Source organism: Poromitra crassiceps, assembly GCF_964638095.1.
Source record: "Poromitra crassiceps genome assembly, chromosome: 2".
NCBI classification, from domain to species: Eukaryota; Metazoa; Chordata; class Actinopteri; order Beryciformes; family Melamphaidae; genus Poromitra; species Poromitra crassiceps.
The window spans coordinates 111,990,990-112,006,137 of record NC_139624.1 but is presented as its reverse complement, the minus strand read 5'-3'; the positions used below and the strand labels follow the sequence as shown (position 1 = coordinate 112,006,137).

Below are 15,148 nucleotides of genomic sequence, written 5' to 3'. Positions count from 1 at the left end.
TACAGTAGACAGTAACAGCTGGAAGCTACATACAGTAGATACTAACAGCTGGAAGCTACCTACAGTAGATAGTAACAGCTGGAAGCTACCTACAGTAGACAGTAACAGCTGGAAGCTACCTACAGTAGATAGTAACAGCTGGAAGCTACCTACGGTAGATAGTAACAGCTGGAAGCTACCTACGGTAGATAGTAACAGCTGGAAGCTACCTACAGTAGACAGTAACAGCTGGAAGCTACATACAGTAGATACTAACAGCTGGAAGCTACCTACAGTAGATAGTAACAGCTGGAAGCTACCTACAGTAGACAGTAACAGCTGGAAGCTACCTACAGTAGACAGTAACAGCTGGAAGCTACCTACAGTAGATAGTAACAGCTGGAAGCTACCTACAGTAGATACTAACAGCTGGAAGCTACCTACAGTAGACAGTAACAGCTGGAAGCTATCTACAGTAGATACTAACAGCTGGAAGCTATCTACAGTAGACAGTAACAGCTGGAAGCTACCTACAGTAGACAGTAACAGCTGGAAGCTATCTACAGTAGATACTAACAGCTGGAAGCTATCTACAGTAGACAGTAACAGCTGGAAGCTATCTACAGTAGATAGTAACAGCTGGAAGCTACCTACAGTAGATACTAACAGCTGGAAGCTATCTACAGTAGACAGTAACAGCTGGAAGCTACCTACAGTAGATAGTAACAGCTGGAAGCTACCTACAGTAGACAGTAACAGCTGGAAGCTACCTACAGTAGACAGTAATAGCTGGAAGCTACCTACAGTAGACAGTAACAGCTGGAAGCTACCTACAGTAGATAGTAACAGCTGGAAGCTACCTACAGCAGATAGTAACAGCTGGAAGCTACCTACAGTAGATAGTAACAGCTGGAAGCTACCTACAGTAGATACTAACAGCTGGAAGCTACCTACAGCAGATAGTAACAGCTGGAAGCTACCTACAGTAGACAGTAATAGCTGGAAACTACCTACAGTAGATATCAGCTGGAAGCTACCTACAGTAGACAGTAACAGTGAAGCACTGCGTTCATTCGCCCAACGTTTCGCGACATGTGAACCTGAGTTTTGGCATTTTGTCTCTTCTGAAGAATCTGCTGAAATGTTAACACAACATAAACAAACGTTGGACAATGTAAGACTGGCAGGAGTGCAAAAGACAGTAAAGGCTTAAGTCCATCCCATTGTCTATTGGTTCACTCATTCAGTGTATGTTCTTCAGCAGGGGGGTGAAGATGGGGGGTTGAGACTCACCACTGGCCCAGATCTTCCTGTCAGACCCATTGGCCCTGGAGGTCCCCTCATAGCCAGCTGAAGGGCAAAAACACACAAGAAGTAAAGTAAGTCATATGTTGTTGTGTTGGCACTTTTCACAGACAGATGTCACTAAGTGCTTTACAAGAGCATTATTTCACATATAAGAGAGAAAGACGTAAGATAAAAGTGACCACTCGAGCCATGTATTAAGGAGTATCAAACTAACATGCAATACATACTAAGTACACAATGCACAATAAGACACTAACTACATAAAATGCAGATGTGTGCATACAGCTTGTCTGAACATGTCAATATGTCTTTCTCTGCGTTTTAAAAGAGTCCACAGAATTGGCAAACCTAATTCCATAACTGAGGTGCTACGGCCACAAAAGCTCGTTCACCATGGGTCTGAGGGCGAGTGTGTGGGACGGACACACATTTATTATTATTTATTATTTATTATATTATTATTATTTACGGACAGAAGATGAAGATTGTTGGACCTAAGAGAGTGAGCTGATGAGTGAGGGAGGAGTAGATCAGCCACATAAAAAAAACACGATTAAAAAACACGATTTCAGACGGACAAGCCCATCTTTATTGTCACACGGTTACACATCAACACATGCACGGAGGGCCACAAACACACACATGCTGACGGTGGCCGGTGAAATTTGTCCTCTGCATTTAACCCATCCTGGCTTTGTCCTTTTTCCTCCGGGGGGCAGGCCAGGAGCAGTGGTCGCTTTCTCGTACAGCGCCCGGGGACCAACTTCGGATGTTGTCGTCACTGGTCGGATGACGATGACGATCTGATCTTCTGCATGTTTTTTAATGGGGGGGGGGGTTATATACGGAGGAACCCCCCTGGGGGAGCACGGGGAGAACATGCAAACTCCACACAGACAGAAAGGCCCTTACGACGAGATACCCCACCTGGGCAGTAGGCACTGAAGATATGGGGGGAACACAACCACAGCGCCCGCAGTGTCCCAGGCGAGAATCGAACTCAGGACCTTCTGACTGCGAGGCGACAGCGCTAAGCAGGAGCTTGACTGTGCAGTGCTCTAAGTAAGAGTGAGACTTTTCAACTGAATCCTGTATAGGCAACACGGGGACCCAGTGAAGACATGTGAGTAATGGGGTGATGTGAGGCTGTCTCTTTGACCGTCTGCAGATGACCAGGGCAGATTTACTAAGCAAGGAGAACATGAGATAATGACGAACTACAAAGATAAACTGCCACTCCGTGAAGGCAGTCCTTTGCAAAACACTGGTACAGGTGTTTTGGGGGTTCCATCCGCTTTGTGCATGTGTTGACATGTGATCAATCAAAGACTGCTATCTCTTAGAAAGTCCCATCATTTGTTTACATTTTGTTAGAGAAACTGTATTTGAAATTGTGGATATCTCATCTCAAAGCACTTGAGATGCTGGAATTGATCCAGTAACGCTCATATCCATATCTGCACATTCTGTAGGCTACACATGATATTTGTATACTGATAAGGTGTATACTTTTATACAATGCATATCTGCACATCTAGACACTGTCTGTACATAGGTATGGCCTTAAGTAGACCTGGTAATGTGAACATGATTTTGCACACCATGCTGTAAACTCTAGGCTACTGCATATATTTAATATGTTTGGTATATTTTCATACTGTATCATACTCACCAACATACAGTGCTACATGCTAAGAGCTTTCATCTATTGAAACCAACATACAGTGCTACATGCTAAGAGCTTTCATCTATTGAAACCAACGTACAGTGCTACATGCTAAGAGCTTGCATCTATTTAGGAAACCAACATACAGTGCTACATGCTAAGAGCTTGCATCTATTTAGGAAACCAACATACAGTGCTACATGCTAAGAGCTTTCATCTATTTAGGAAACCAACATACAGTGCTACATGCTAAGAGCTTTCATCTATTGAAACCAACATACAGTGCTACATGCTAAGAGCTTTCATCTATTGAAACCAACATACAGTGCTACATGCTAAGAGCTTTCATCTATTGAAACCAACATACAGTGCTACATGCTAAGAGCTTTCATCTATTGAAACCAACATACAGTGCTACATGCTAAGAGCTTTCATCTATTTAGTAAACCAACGTACAGTGCTACATGCTAAGAGCTTTCATCTATTGAAACCAACGTACAGTGCTACATGCTAAGAGCTTTCATCTATTTAGGAAACCAACATACAGCGCTCCTACCCAAACATTTTATCTTATCTTATGTTAGCTATTCTATCATAATTTTATGTTACAGTATCATATCTTGTACTTTCTCCCACACGTTTCATTCATACATTCCCTTTAACACGTAATGTTGAATCGTTGGTTGCATTATGCTTCATATCTTCCTCTATTCTTACTTATTATTCTATATTTATTTGCTGTATATTACTATCTTAAAGTTCCATGTTATCTTATATTGCAGCAGCACTCCATATCTCCAGAACCATTCTGCACACTCACTCATTTGCCCACGCAACCTCTTGGTTTACTGTGACGTCTTAATGAAAGTGGGCTATCATTCCTCCAAATCAAGGCCAAACCAAATTGTCCTGCCTGCGACAGCCCCACCCCTCTCCTCTCCCACCTGTTGGTGCAGCCCACCCGCAGGTCACGAGCCCCCTGTAGTATTTTTAACAGTCTCTCCCCACTGTCCATCTGTTTAAAGTGGCTTCTTTATGTCCGCTCAGCATGTCTCCTTTTAGCCTTGCAACACAGACACACAAACTGTCTACTCCACCAATGAAACACCCCCCCCCCCCAACACACACACACACACACACACACACACACACACACACACACACACACACTTCCCCCTACAGCTGTGTGTACGTGTGTGGTTGTTTGGGAGCCATTTGGCTTGCTTGAGCATCCTGGGCTACTCACTCTGGCCTGGGAGAGGATGGCCTGGGCTTGGGCTTCCTGGGCCGACACCACGGGTCCCTTCTCACCATCCCCACCAAAGCGGAACTGTTGCATACACACAAGCACACGCACACACACGCACACACACACACACACACACACACACACACACACACACACACACACACACACACACACACACACACACACACACACACACACAAAGACATTTAAATACTTTTATTTAGATCTAAAAGCAGGGCAACAATGGAATATCCAACTATTTTGGAAGAAGGTTACAGTATGAGAGACTAGACACTGGATGCATGTGCTTGTGGACACAGAAAAAGAAGTAACATAATGATGGCTTCATCTAATAAATGTAGGCATTGACGTATGAAAGCATGTTCAGCACTCAAGGGTATACAAAACACCTGACAGAGGTCTGTGAAATTAATTCTTTTTCAGAACCTTTGTTTTAAAGGAAGGGGGAATTGCAAAAGCATGTGAGCATGTGGCGGGATATTCCTGAGTGTAACAGTTGTTGAATATGTGTTTGTGTTGTGTCATTCTGGGTGCTTACCGGCAGCATCAGCATGGTACCTGGGGGCCCCGCCATACCATCAGCACCGGGCAGACCGCCACGACCAGGAGGACCCTGGGACAGAGGAGAGAGAACCATACATGAGAATTGGAGATCAGTTGTTTTATTATTGTGAAGCTTAGGCGGAGGTTCAGAAAGGAAGACCTCACTCATTCCCCTCTCTCCTTTCAGGTACCCTGCATTCAGCTGATTAGGGGGGCGTTGGTGCTTTTGCTAAACCAATCACAGTTGGCCACATCTTCCCATTCAGCCAATCTCAGCCTTAGCAGCAACCTGTTCTCTTGTCATACACTGTCTGCTATCATTTCAGTGTGATTGCTGCAACCCTCATCCACCCCATTCTCTTCCAGATCTGAGATCTCCAGAAACCCTTCTCAGTTCTCAGAGTTCATCATCACCACTAGACCTCTAGACTCCACAGGGGCATATCCTATTCGACTCACGGTTTTACTACCCCCATCATAATCACAATGACTTTGAAAATGTCCTAATTATTGAACATTTCATAATCATTGTTCATTTCATAATCATTGTTCATTTCATAATCATTGTTCTCATGTACAGTAATTAAATCATTGTTCATGTTAATAAATCATTTTTAAAGCAGCTACGAGCAAGACTTTCGATTGTTATTAAACAGTATAATTACAATATTGATGCATCACATCTTAACTATAATAGTAGCTGAGACCAAAGCCGTGTGAATCGGAGATTGCTCTCTTAAGTCTGTGTCTGTCTAAACTCGCGTCAACAGGGGGCTCTCTCTCTCTCTCCTTACCGCCGGACCGGATAAACCCGGAAGTGAAACCCGGAAGTGAAACGCAGCTGCCTGCCTACCCCGTTCGCGCTGCCTAGCAACATACCATAAACAAGGAGAATGCCATGCATACTCTCGCGAACATCTCTCGTTGTATTCTAACAGGTTTTTTGGAAGTTATTTTGTGGTTATGGCTGAAGTGGCTGCTGCAAACCGTTTCATTTCACTTCCTGATCTGCCCTGGCCTCGGGGTTCAAGCGAGACTACTCTGCGTTGGTCTCGTCTACTATTAGAGGTAAGATGTGATGCATTGATATTCAATTTAGACTGTTTAATAACTTTAAATTAACTAAATTTTAATAAATTTAATTAACTAAAAAATGTGTCTCTCCTGATTGAAATAAAAGCAGGGTTCCCACACCTTCTTAAACAACAAATTCAAGGACATTTCAAGGACTTTCCAGACCTAATTCCCTCAAATTCAAGGACCCAATACAGGATGGTTTGAGACAAGGTTAATTTCTGTTACAACACTGATAATTTGTTATAATGAGAACTACAGTAGCAGGCTTTACAGAAGCTCATAGACAATTAACAAAACACAGAGGCATGTGTGAACCAGTGTGAACACTGCTTTTTACACATTAAAGGAGAATTTCGGTTTTTTACACCACAGTCCTCATTTCCAGCTTAAAATATGATGTTTTCTACCCACAAATACTTTTGGGTTCATTCGGATCCCCACAGAAGATTTGTCGCACCGAGTACACTCCTCAAACACTCAAACAGGCTAGAACGGGAGCCTGCGGGGCATGCTGCACACGCTCTGTAAATGAGAAGATGAGCACTGTAACCCCATCCGGGGCAGATCAACGTTGACTGTTGTGTTGGTGTTAGCTTAGCTTCTAGCTATTAGCGAAATAATTATATTTACAACCAGAATGTAAACCATGAGAGGGAAATTAATGACACACACACGCATCTAGTGTTTTTTTAAGGTGTAACAACATTTACACATGTTAAATTATAAGAATTAGGCTGTGGCCACACTGATTCGTGGTGTCTGTCCGTCTGCTTTCATTTCTCTGTTCACTTCCATTCATTCATTTTCAAAGACAGCTAGCCATCTGTCCGTGGAGCAGTGATGAAGTGTAGGTCTCCAGCAAATTTGCATATGTTTTGATGGACAGAAAGTTCAAGGGGGCTGAATTTTTTCTGGATGGACGGATTGACAGTCTTTTTCTCAGACCGGAAATAGAGTGTGCAGTGATCACAACAATAGCAGAACATGGAGCTAACAACAACTTCAAATTATAAATTGACAAAGTCCTGATTTGTGGGCGCTTTCTGGTCTCATTGAAGAGGCGGATGGCAGTTGGGTAGAAGCTGTTCCTGTGTCGAGAGGTTCTGGTACTACCAGACATCAGTCTTCTGCCATGGGGGAGGACCCTGAAGAGTTTATGTACTGGATGGTGGGATCATTCATAATCTTCTGAGACCGCTTTAGCATCCTTGCGTTGTGTATAGTTCCTGAATGGATTGCAGGCTGCACACAACCACCTTTTCAGCACCGAGGATGATGCAGTCTGGAGATGTCCTTGCGGGCAGCAGCAGCATACCAGACGGTGATGGAGGAGGTCAGGATGGACTCGGCGGTGGTGTAGAAAAGTGCCAACACTGCCATTGGCAGCTTGAACTTCCTCAGCTGCCAAAGAAAGTACATCCTCTGCTGTGCCTTCTTGGTGAGAGCTCTGATGTTCAGCTCCCATTTCAGCCCCCGGCTGATGATTGAACCCAGGAAGAGAAACAGTGTTGACTGGGGAGTCACCCAGGGTGATGGGGGAAGGTGTGGACGCGTTATTCCTGTAACCATCTCCACTGTGGGCATTGAGCTCCAAGTTGTTTTGACTGCACCAGGTCGTCAGGTGGTCGATCTCCTGCCTGTACGCAGACTCGTCACCATTAGAGATGAGCCCTATGAGAGTGGTGTCATCTGCAAATGTCAGGAGCTTGACAGACTGATGGCCGGAAGTGCAGCTGTTGGTGTACAGGAAGAAGAAGTATGGAGAGACGGCAGGCTGCATCCTATCACCTTTTCAGCACAGCAGATGATGCGCTGCAGTCTGGAGATGTCCTTGCGGCAGCAGACAGTGATGGAGGAGGTAAGGATGGACTCGACGGTGGAGGTGTAGAAGTGCACCATTGTTACTTTTGGCAGTTTTAATTTCTTCAGCTACCGCACGAAGTACATCCTCTGCTGTGCCTTCTTGGTGAGAACTCCGATGTTCAGCTCCCATTTCAGGTCCCGACTGATGATGGACCCCAGGAAGTGGAAGGACTACTTTGTCAGGAAAAAGTTCACAAATGTTTTTTTTCTCCAGGTGAATACTTTCAGATCAGACAATCATTCCTGCCTGCTGTGCACGCCACTGTAGCTAATGTGTACCTCATTTAAATGTGTATTAATACTTAGTAAGAGCATGTTGCTTTGTAAAAAAAAAAAGATAAGTAGAGCACAGTTTAGTCTTGAACTGTAAATCTCTAGCAATCGCGTGCTGCGCACGGTGGATTTCTAGGGTGGAGATGATGTGCCATGGGTGTGCAACATGTTATTTTATTGGCCATGTGGGCATGGTGTTGTTCTGCATGAGCTCTGTAGATGCACTCGTTGTCACGCTGTTGCTCCTGAATTTGATCTGGCTGTTGAGGACTGTGGTCAGCCAACTTAGTCTGCTTTGCTGTCATTAATTTCTAGTAAGCTGATTTTCTTTTGATAACGTGCACTTTCGCTTAATCAGGGATGGCTTTGAACTGGTGACTTGAGTTCTATTGGAAGACCATGGTCCTGTGTCTGTGTTATTTAGTATGCCGGTCCTACTTATAACCTCAGCCTGGAAGGATTTAGGACAGGGATACTCAACTTGCTTTGCCCGGGGGCCACTTTCGTGAAATGATAGAAGGCCAGGGACCAGTTAATAAACAAACAATATACATTTTTCTGTAGCGGATTGTAGGTTTTTGGGGTGTCAGCCGGAGTTTAATCTGACAATGTTGTGCACACCGGATAGTTAGTTAGGTTAAGTTAGTTAGGTTAAGTACATACATAAGTGCCTGGGTAGCGAGCAGACGGCGGGCGGTATTTGACAATTTAGCAGCTAAATCATAGATTATTGAAAGATATTCCATATTCCAGAGTGAAATGCTATAACAGAAGTGGAGTATTGGCCAGAATGACATGAACATCGGACTTCAGCGGGTATCTTGCATGTTGCGTTCAGGTGCACTGTAAAACATATTAGGGGTGTCACGATACACTCAGTTCACGATACGATACACGATATTGGGTTCACGATAACGATACGATACAATATTTTAACAATATTTTTTTGCGATCGATTTGTAAGTTGAGGGGGCATCCTCCACGCTAATTTGAGTAATTTCACCATTTTCATCCTCCATATCTGTAATGTCCCTCGTCTGTTCAAACAAAGCAATGAAAAGGAGAGCGAGCATGCAATCAGATGCAGATCAGTGCCACCATGTTCAGCTTCTTTTTCTCGCGATATGAGATTTCATCTCAACGATACATATTGTCACGTTTTGATATTGCGATATATTGTGGGATGATATATTGTGACATCCCTAAAACATATATATATATATATATATATATATATTTTATGCAATTCCATCGCGGGCCACACAGGGGGCGCCGGCGGGGGGGCCGCAAGTTGAGTATCACTGATTTAGAACATCACTAATGACATCACAAATGCTCGAGTGACATCACTTATGACATCACAGTTGCTCGAGTGACATTACTGGTTGTGAGCATGCGCAGTTGAGCAATTGTGGGTTGCGCATTCGGCAATTAATCTGCAATTAATTGGCCCTAATTACCTTACTAATAAAAGATCTGGCTCCGTCTTTAGACTTCTTGAAAGATTCAGCCCGATCGCACCACAATTGCTCGAGTGACATCACTATCGAAGATCGGTTACTTTCCTGGGACACGTGAAATTGACTCGATCCACTATCAAACCACATGTAGTCTCATATTACATTATCAAACCACATGTAGTCTCATATTACATTTTAGCTGTCAGTAAAATGGTGTATTTTCAAAGCATGTTTCAATGAACCCGCCAGAGGGCACGCCAAGCGCAATAACTATTGACCAGGCAGTCATCTCAGTGTCTGCAAATAGAGGACAAAGAAAGACGAGAACAGCAACTTTTATAAAGCGAAAAAGCGAAAGCCAAATGAACAGAAAGGAGAAAATAATGCCACTGCTGGCTCCTCATCTCAGCTGCATCAATCCTCCATCTGCTCAGTGCTGCGATGCACAGTTAAGTGAGTTGTAGCTTAAAGCCGACACAAATGTCTTTAATATTTATACGGTTATCTATACGGTTTTATGTTTCACAGGCTATACAATGCTGTGGCAATATGCAATATGTTGCTGCTGTGGAAATAAAGCGTATGATTGAGCAAAAAAACACAAAAAAACGCATTTGGTATTGTTTGGTCAATCTGGCATTTTAATTACAAGTAATCAATTGATTGTTCGTTAATATAATAATTTACTGGAACATAATACTAACAATATTAAAAATACATGGAAGAGCGTCGTGTCCTGGTAGCTCACCTGGTAGCACACGTACCACGGAGGCTCAGTCAACCGCGTGGCCGACCTGGGTTCGAATCCGACCCGCGGTTCTTTGTCACATGTCATCCCCTCTCTCTCCCCACCTTTTCTGTCTGCCTACTGTCCTATCGAATAAAGGCAAAATGCCCCCAAAAACTAATAATAATCTTAAAAAAAAATACATGGAAGATATTAAATGATATTAAAGTGGGGCTGGAATATCAGGACTCCCAGGATTGTGTGTAGGTGGGTGAAGGTGTTCATGTCAATTGGCTAAAAAGGGCAGTGTGTGTGTGGGGGGGGAAAGGCAAATTTCAAAATGCAGTATGACGGGCATAAGGCTGAAATTTGTCATGGAGGCCAAGTGTGTGTGTGTGTGCGCGCGCCAGTGTTGGGCAAGTTACTTTCTAAATGTAATATACTACTTATTACTAGTTACTTTAATTTGAAAGTAATAAGTTAGTGTTGAGAGACCCGAAACACCTTACGACCCCAGCTAACATCACTGATGACGTGTCCCAGCGCATGCTGTAGTATGTATTTTAAAACATAGAATCCTGGCTCCCCTTGCCAGTGACACTTAGGAATAGACTAGGTGACAACCAAGTATAGTTTGGTGACAAGCTGGAGAGACAGTTGACGGTCGGAGAGACGGCATCCGGTACGGCATGGGTTTTGCACCCCAGCCTGGCTCTCTCGTGAGGGAGAAATCCACAAACGCTACGGATTAGCCTCCTGAAAATCTGTGTAAAGATCGGCGCGGCCTGGGGTCCTTCAGGCTAGAGCGAGGTGCTCGGCGCAGGCGAATGACGTGCAGCGCACAGGCCTTCTTGAGGCGTCCTCTCTGCCCATGGTAGGATTGCCTTTACCCCGGGAGGGTCTGGTGAGACGAAGGAGGAGCCCGGCCTGGAGTCACCCACAGGGCCTAGACCCTCCATGCACCGAAGGGCCTTACAATACTGTGGTGTAGCACTAACTCTATTGCAGCGGATTGGGCGTGATCAACCCTTCCACGGGCAACGTTGCAGACAGAGTAGGAAGCCTGATCCGTGAGCGGCTGCTTCTGGGACGCGGGTCGGAGTCTTAATCGGCCTCGGCTGGGTCTACTGGGCGAGGGTGTATGATGTTGAGAGACCCGAAACACCTTACGACCCCAGCTAAGATCACTGATGACGCGTCCCAGCGCATGATGTAGTATGTATTTTAAAACACTTTACAATATTACTGTCTGTGTAGAGTAACTCGTTACTTATTACACTACTTTTGCATTACTTTCACCAAAATAACAACAGTAGCAGAATGGCATTTCACGCCCCAGAAGAATCCCAAAAAATAATTTCAACCATCTTGAACTCAGTGTAAACCTTCAAAAATTATAAATGTTATCCTTTTTCTTTGTTATTGTCATCTATAGTGGTTATTTGCATAAAAACACACAATTTGATTAGGAAATGATTGTCTTTATTTAAATATGTGCTTTGATTAAAGAATACTCAATTTGTAACTTGTGTTACTTGACAAAGTAACTGGTATAATATTACTGAAATCCTATTGGTAATAAGTTATATTACGGAGTGTTATGGTGCATCTCTAATATAAGTGCGAGATGTGTGTAATTGTATTATGTAATTCCTAAATGACTGGCTGTCATGGAGGGCGATGTTAGCGGGGGCAGTGATGACATATCGAAGTCTATATAGTTTGCCCCGGAAGCAGCATTCGGCGGTTGAGCTCACGCTCCTGCGAGGTGACCTGAAGGGGAGACGGGGTGCACCTTCCGCGCCCGTCGTTTTGAGATCTGTTGTCCGTATATTGTTTATGTACTGTCCCGCGCCTACATGAACATTGGTAGCGCATCGGCACTGGATACTACCGATCCAACCGGCCTGGGATGGCCGGGATGGCCGAGAGACCAGAGCACACCTGTGAGCAGGGTAGGCTAATGGCTTCTCACTCTCTCTCTCTCATGACAGCCTGCTTTATTATTCTCTATGTTATCAGATCATATGCCAGCTAACCCCTAGACATGAGAGAATATGAGCTTGAAAGTAGATATTGATATTAGCTGGGCACCGATCGGTAACACTGAGTTACTGCTAAAACTAATATGTTACTTTTGTAATGAGTTACCCCCAACACTGGTGTGTGTGTGTGTGTGTGTGTGTGTGTGTGTGTGTGTGCATGCATATGTGTGTGTGTGTGTGTGTGTGTGTGTGTGTGTGTGTGTGTGTGTGTGTGTGTGTGTGTGTGTGTGTGTGTGTGTGTGTGTGTGTGTGTGTGTGTGTGTGTGTGTGTGTGTGCGTGCGTGCGCGCGTGCGTGTGTGTGTGTGTGTGTGTGTGTGAAGGTGTGTGTTTGTGTTCATGCCAATTGACTAAAAGGGGGCGGGGGATTTTTCGAAATGGAGGGTGGCAGAGGCAGAGTAGGGTGGGCTGCCCAAGCCATCCTGCATTTTGAAAATTTGCATATGTGGTGGCAACTATTCGCACTTATTAGGCTGAATGGCGATACACAATATCTATCTCTGTATCTCTATTTTCTATGAAGTGGGCTAAATTCAGTTCCAAGTCAAAGCCACATGTGACATGTCAGGTCACAAGTAGGGCTGGATGATAATTTGATTTTTTTTGGACCAAATACCTCAATATCGGTATTGCGTCAAGGGATGACTATCAGTGCTTTCACAAAAAGTTTTTTGATGAATAATCATCAGTAATGTGGATATAATGACTAAGTGGGTAAAGGCTAGTACTGTAGGGAGTAGGGACAGTCTGGTAAGTTCAGAAAATGACATCACTTTACTGTAATGTAGCCTTTAAAACCAGGAAAAGACAACACTTAAACCATATGATATTACGATATGATACAGTATAAGACAATATGTAGTCTCATATCAAGATATCGATATATCGATATATTGTCCAGTCCTACTAACACACAAAAACACGCACACGCACACGAACACACACACACACACACACACACACACACACACACACACACACACACCATCATCATCGGCAATCACTCGAAGTCGAGTATGATGGTCCTCCTTATTGTGAGTCTTCAAATGGCTGAAGAGGCAGATTCTGGAACCACAAACTTGATTGCAATGTGGTCATTGATGCAGGGTGCTGGAAGTAGAATGTGGAAGAGCCTTTTTGGTGGCGACTCTCTCTTTTTTTTTGCTGCTGCTTAACTCTGGCAGCCTGTCGGAGATCATCTTCGTGGAATGTGGCTCCTTCATGTGTAGACTGTTTCTCCATGCGGTTCTGTTTTGAGCAAGGTCTTCCCAGTTAGAGCTGTTTATGTGGCATTTCTTTAGCTTAATCCTGATGCTGTTTTCCTGACCTCCAGACTGGTGCTCGTTTGCCAGCAGGTAGTTCTGCATAGAGGACCTGTTTTGGGAACCGTGTGTCAGGCATTCGTATGACATGGCCTGTTCATCTCAGCAGGTGTTTAATGATGGTGGTAGCAATGAGGTCCATGTTCGCTTCCTCAAGCACACTAGTGTTAGTGTGTTTGTCTTCCCAGCTGATGAACACTAGTGTTAGTGTGTTTGTCTTCCCAGCTGATGAACACTAGTGTTATTGTGTTTTTCTTCCCAGCTGATGAACACTAGTGTTAGTGCGCTTGTCTTCCCGGTGATGCACAATATTTTTCGCAGGCATCTCTGGTGGTAGGACTTCAGGGCCTGCTGTAGGTAGTCCAGGTCTCTGCACTGTATGACAGTGAGGATGACTGCCTTGTAGACAAGCAGCTTGGTCTTTCCATGTAGGTCAGAGTTTTCAAAGACTCTTCTACAGAGCTTTGCATCGCTGGCACAGCAGATGCGGTGGTGTACCTTGCTGTCGATGTCAGCCCTTGAGGAGAGGGGAATTGGTCCACATTTTCAAGACTTACACTGACTTACACTGGGATATTTTTCTTTGTGGGCGACGATGGCATTATCATCTGCATATTGCAGCTCCACGATGGATGTACGAGAGTATGAGAGATCTTGGACTTGGCCTTAAAATGGTTTAGGTTGAATAGCTTGCCGTCTGTTCTGTGTGTCTTCTTTGGAATCACCACCTTGCTGTGGTGGAGAAGCTTGCGGGTAGTGTACCAATGATCCCAAGAGCGATGTAATCTGGAGTTTTGCTCCTGGTAGGGTCACCCTTGGCGGTAAGGTTGAAGGGGAGGTACCAGACCAAGCGCAACTCAAGAAAGACCTCAACAGCGGAACAGGTGGAGGATGGTGTGCAGCAAACAGGTGGATCGCTACAACGGCTGTGAAGGTGGAAGAAGGTTGCAGCAGGGGGGGACCTCCAACTGTCATGGAATCCATGCACACACACACACACACACACACACACTCACGCACGTACACACACACATGCGCGCACACACAGATGGACACATACATACACACACATACGACATACATACACACACACAGACACACTGTGTGTCATGGAATCCATGCACACAAACACGCACGCATGCATGCACGTACACACACACACACACACACGTACGTACGTATGTACGCATGCACACACACACACACACACACACACACACAGACACACGCACATAGTAGTAGATGGTGGAGGTGGGCTGTTGCTTGATTAACATGCACTTCATGCACTCCTCCGGCAGACAGACTGGTCCTGTCTGTCTGTAAGCCATGGCACTGTCCTCTGGCCAAAACCAACATCCTCTTCCCTCAATGCTGCCACGTGTGTGTGTGTGTGTGTGTGTGTGTGTGTGTGTGTGTGTGTGTGTGTGTGTGTGTGTGTGTGTGCGTGCGTGTGTGTGTGTGTGTGTGTGTGTGTGTGTGTGTGCGTGCGTGCGTGTGTGTGTGTGTTAGAGAGAGAGAGAGTGAGAATCTGATGAGCTATGCACTAATATATTCGATCAAGAGCAGGCAGTACTGTATTGGGAATACCATAGCCACGTCTGCATGTAGCAGTGATAT

General features: G+C 44.6%; 1 protein-coding gene across 4 annotated transcripts in view; it reads right to left on the bottom strand.

Annotated features, from left to right (window-relative positions):
- The window catches only part of col11a1a (collagen, type XI, alpha 1a), a 178,239-nt gene that overhangs the window by 111,015 nt on the left and 52,076 nt on the right, over positions 1 to 15,148 (bottom strand). For all 4 annotated transcript variants that reach the window (XM_083631995.1, XM_083631997.1, XM_083631996.1 and 1 more), the window contains 3 exons: positions 4,762 to 4,836; positions 4,200 to 4,283; positions 1,273 to 1,329 (listed from right to left, as the gene is read on the bottom strand). In XM_083631995.1, the coding sequence (XP_083488121.1) occupies positions 1,273 to 1,329; positions 4,200 to 4,283; positions 4,762 to 4,836 (216 nt within the window). The remainder of the gene's footprint in view (positions 1 to 1,272; positions 1,330 to 4,199; positions 4,284 to 4,761; positions 4,837 to 15,148) is intronic.